The 3,701-nt window shown below is 46.7% G+C and overlaps 1 protein-coding gene across 1 annotated transcript in view; it reads left to right on the top strand.

Annotated features, from left to right (window-relative positions):
- RPL6 (ribosomal protein L6) overlaps window positions 1–2,718 on the top strand; it is a 3,045-nt gene extending 327 nt beyond the window's left edge. Inside the window, exons 2-6 of the mRNA XM_008949132.1 lie at window positions 25–123; window positions 369–512; window positions 1,405–1,453; window positions 1,864–2,048; window positions 2,519–2,718. Of these exons, the coding sequence (XP_008947380.1) occupies window positions 25–123; window positions 369–512; window positions 1,405–1,453; window positions 1,864–2,048; window positions 2,519–2,671 (630 nt within the window). The 3' untranslated portion in view covers window positions 2,672–2,718. The remainder of the gene's footprint in view (window positions 1–24; window positions 124–368; window positions 513–1,404; window positions 1,454–1,863; window positions 2,049–2,518) is intronic.
- Window positions 2,719–3,701: the final 983 nt, after the last annotated feature.

Genomic DNA, 3,701 nt, shown 5'->3' with positions numbered 1-3,701 from the left:
GTTTTCCTTTTTCTTTGCCTACAGATAGAAAAGAAAAAGAAGGAGAGGCCTCGCGCAACCATCGTCAAGCCAGTGGGTGGAGACAAGAACGGTGGCACCCGCGTGGTTAAACTCCGCAAAATGGTAAGAAAAAGACCTGGGGCACTCAGAGTTTTAAGGCTGTTGGGTGTAACTTCTGAGTAGATGCTGGGGTGATGGCGTGGCCTCAGCCCACACCGTGCTGGGCTGTGTTGGTATTCCCTGGAGGTCCGGACCCAGGGGTCGTTGCTTTCTGGGAAATACTAAAAGGAGGAACCTAGAGTTCAGTGTGAGGTTCCTCTGCAGGGGGTACAAGGTGATAACAATGTTTTCCTCCTCTTTTTTCTTAGCCAAGATACTATCCCACTGAAGACGTTCCTCGCAAGCTTTTGAGTCATGGTAAAAAGCCCTTTTGCCAGCACAAGAGGAGGCTGCGAGCCTCTATTACTCCAGGGACCGTTCTGATCCTTCTGACCGGCCGTCACAGGGGCAAGGTAACGAGTCAGGGGCTTCTTCCTCTCGGGGGGGCTCTGCAGCAGTTCTGTGCTGGAGCCATTTTGAGGGAGCAGAGGTGTCCTGAATTTCCCAGCTGATCTCGGGGGATGCTGCTCAGCCCTGAGATGCAGACCCACACATCTGCCTTTCTGTGGGCTCTGTGTGGATGCTTTCACTCATCCTGCCTTTAGGGGAAACAGTCTTGAAACGAATGTTCCCTGCACAGAGCAGGAAGGAAAATGGGCTCATCCAGTTGCTTGGGCAAAAGGAAGAGAGGGGCTGCAGTGCACAGGAGTGTGTAGATTCCTGCTTTGCAGAGCAAAGTTAGCACCATGCTGGAGCCCCTCTGCCTCTTCCTGTTACAACAAGGACAGAACTTGGTCTTGGTGATACTGTTGCACAGGAGGGCTTACATTTTTGGTCTTAATTTTGGCAAGGTACCACTCAATTGTTATATTTAGATGAGTTCATCTTAAAGGTGTTTGCTAACAGGTCTTAAGTGACATCCTTTATTTTCTTGAAGTCTATGGCTTTGATGTCAGATTACTTAAAAGAACACTGTTCAGAGAAAGGAAATGTGTCCAACTGGGGATGGCTGTGACTGTGTGAGAGATTGTGGTACCTCTACTCTTTACCTAATTCCTGCTGTTAACTCATAAAGAATTTGTACAAGTCTCACACCCTGTAGAACAAGGATTGAAAACTCTGCTAATTGGCTTTGCTCAACCCTGGGTAGCCCCTGGGGAGTCACAGTCTCTTGGTGGGTGAGGTAACTGGTGAAGCTGTGCTCTGGGAAGTGCCAGGAGCTGGGCTGGAGAACCAAGGGTGGGCAAGGTCCCAGTTTGGTCAGTATTTCAGACATGACTGATGCCACCTCTCATCTCTTTTCAGCGTGTTGTCTTCTTGAAGCAGCTTGCAACTGGCCTTTTGCTTGTTACAGGTAAAAACCTGCTACATAAGTGATGATTTTTTTGGAGGGGGATGGTAGATTTTGGGTTTTGTGGATTTGAGGTTTTTAGGTGGGCCTTTTTTAAGGTCAGGTTTGTCTGTGGGGTCAGTAGTGCTACAGATCTGCACGTGGACAGTTTGGCCCATGAAGTGTTCGTGGAACTACGTGGGATCATGTTTTGTGACTTCCCCGGGGAGGTGGAGGGGAGATAATTAAGCTTCAATATCTGTCTGCCTGGAAGAGATCTAGAAGGAATTCTTTGTGTTTTCTAGAGGCTGTGGGACAGGGCTTTGTGGATTGTTTGGATTCTGCCTGTAGGCATCTCATACCCTACAGAAACACCACTGAGAAGCAGTGGTTGTTGCCAGGAAAGCTGACCTTGTTCTCTCTGCTGCCTTTAGGACCCTTGGTTATCAACCGCGTCCCTCTGCGTAGGGCCCATCAGAAATTTGTTATTGCTACATCTACAAAGGTGGATATCTCTGGAGTGAAAATCCCCAAGCACCTCACTGATGCCTACTTTAAGAAGAAGAGGCTGCGTAAGCCCAAGCACCAGGAAGGCGAGATCTTTGACACTGAGAAAGAAGTAAGGAGCAGGATTGTTTATTCTCTGAATACTCTTATTACTCAAAGGCAGGCTGCAAAGGGGGAGATACCAGGAAGTTTAAGCAGTCCTTAATAAAGTGAGGTGATGCCATTAGAATGAATTAATACAGCAGCATTGAGCTAAACCCCTTTTTCCATTCAGAGACTTTTTTTCTACATCTACCTTAGCAGAACAGTAGCACTGACTGTTGCAGTTATTGAAATGCCTGTTTTTGACTGAGTAACACCTTTACTGTTGTGCTGCTGGCCCCAGCGTGCTGCTGGCTCTGGCAGTGCCTCCAGTTCCCTGCCACCTCCGGCCTCCTGCCACCTTCCCCAGATTTAGAACAAACGGAGAAAAGTTTTCTGGATAACGCCAGAACTGGGGGGTTTGCCCTGTGTTTTCTCATCTCTCCAGAAGAGTCTGCAATGGCCCTGCAGGATTTTAACAGTGTTTTCTCTACTTTCTAGAAATACGAGCTGACGGAGCAGCGCAAGTCGGACCAGAAGGCAGTGGACTCCCAGATCCTGGCACGAATCAAGCAGGTGCCTCAGCTCCGCGGGTACCTGCGGTCTACGTTCTCTCTCTCAAATGGAGTCTACCCTCACAAATTGGTGTTCTAACTGTTCTGAAAGCACCACATTAAATCTGAAGGGAAAAAAAGCAAGGATTTCTGGTGTTGTCTTGCTCCCGTGTTGCAGTGCCTCTTGGTCAGAAGGGCAGGGGGACTGCTTGTGGCGTGGGATTTCGAGGGAACGTGTGTAGCTGACTGGAATATTGAGTGTGTAAGGGTTTGGGTGTAGAGGTCATTTAGTTTGGGTTAACTGGGGATTTGGAAGTGCATTTGGTTGGGTATTTATATATTTAGTACAGCCAGAAAGGAATTAGCATTTGAATTTTGGCTATGATTGGTTTGGGTTAACTGGGGATTTGGAAGTGCATTTGGTTGGGTATTTATATATTTAGTACAGCCAGAATTAGCATTTGAATTTTGGCTTATTTAACTATGATTGAGCTGAGGAGGGGGGGAAAAATCAAACCTTATTTCTTTTGGGAAAGGGATGTACATATTGGATTGAATTGTCTATCTGGGATAAATTTCCAGCCCAGTGTCTGTGCTGGTGTGTTTCTCTGCACCCTTCCTGCTAAAACTAGTGCTTCAGGTGCCATTGGTGAAGCCAGGTCTTGGCAACACACGACTGATGTAACTCATCAGCATTTTAAAGCTCATGCAGCTTTGCTGAGAGGGTTTTTCTGATGAGCAGCTTTGATCCACCAGTCGCCACACAAACCTCAGCAAACACAGCAACTTTTTAGAGGCCTTTCAGGAGCTGTGCCTTTGTATTTTGAAGGAAGTTCAGAGTTCTGCAGGGTAACTTATCCCTGGATCCATAACAAAATCTGGAGTATATGTCCCTTCCCAAATCCCATCATTTTTATTCCCCATTCTCTCTTTGTCCACGCAGGCTGTCATGCTCTTAAGTTGGGAAGAATGCCACCTGCTTAGATCAAAAAGCAAAAGACTTAATTCTGTACATTCAGAATTGAATTAAAAAGCAGAAGCTCTTTCTGTGAAAGGCATATATAGTTTTCTGTCCTGCTAGACTTCTAGAGTCTCAGCATATTATCTTAGCTCAGACTTGTAGAAAGTGA

Source organism: Merops nubicus, unplaced genomic scaffold, assembly GCF_000691845.1.
Source record: "Merops nubicus isolate BGI_N331 unplaced genomic scaffold, ASM69184v1 scaffold25791, whole genome shotgun sequence".
NCBI lineage: Eukaryota > Metazoa > Chordata > Aves > Coraciiformes > Meropidae > Merops > Merops nubicus.
This window is presented reverse-complemented; position numbering and strand designations above follow the sequence as displayed.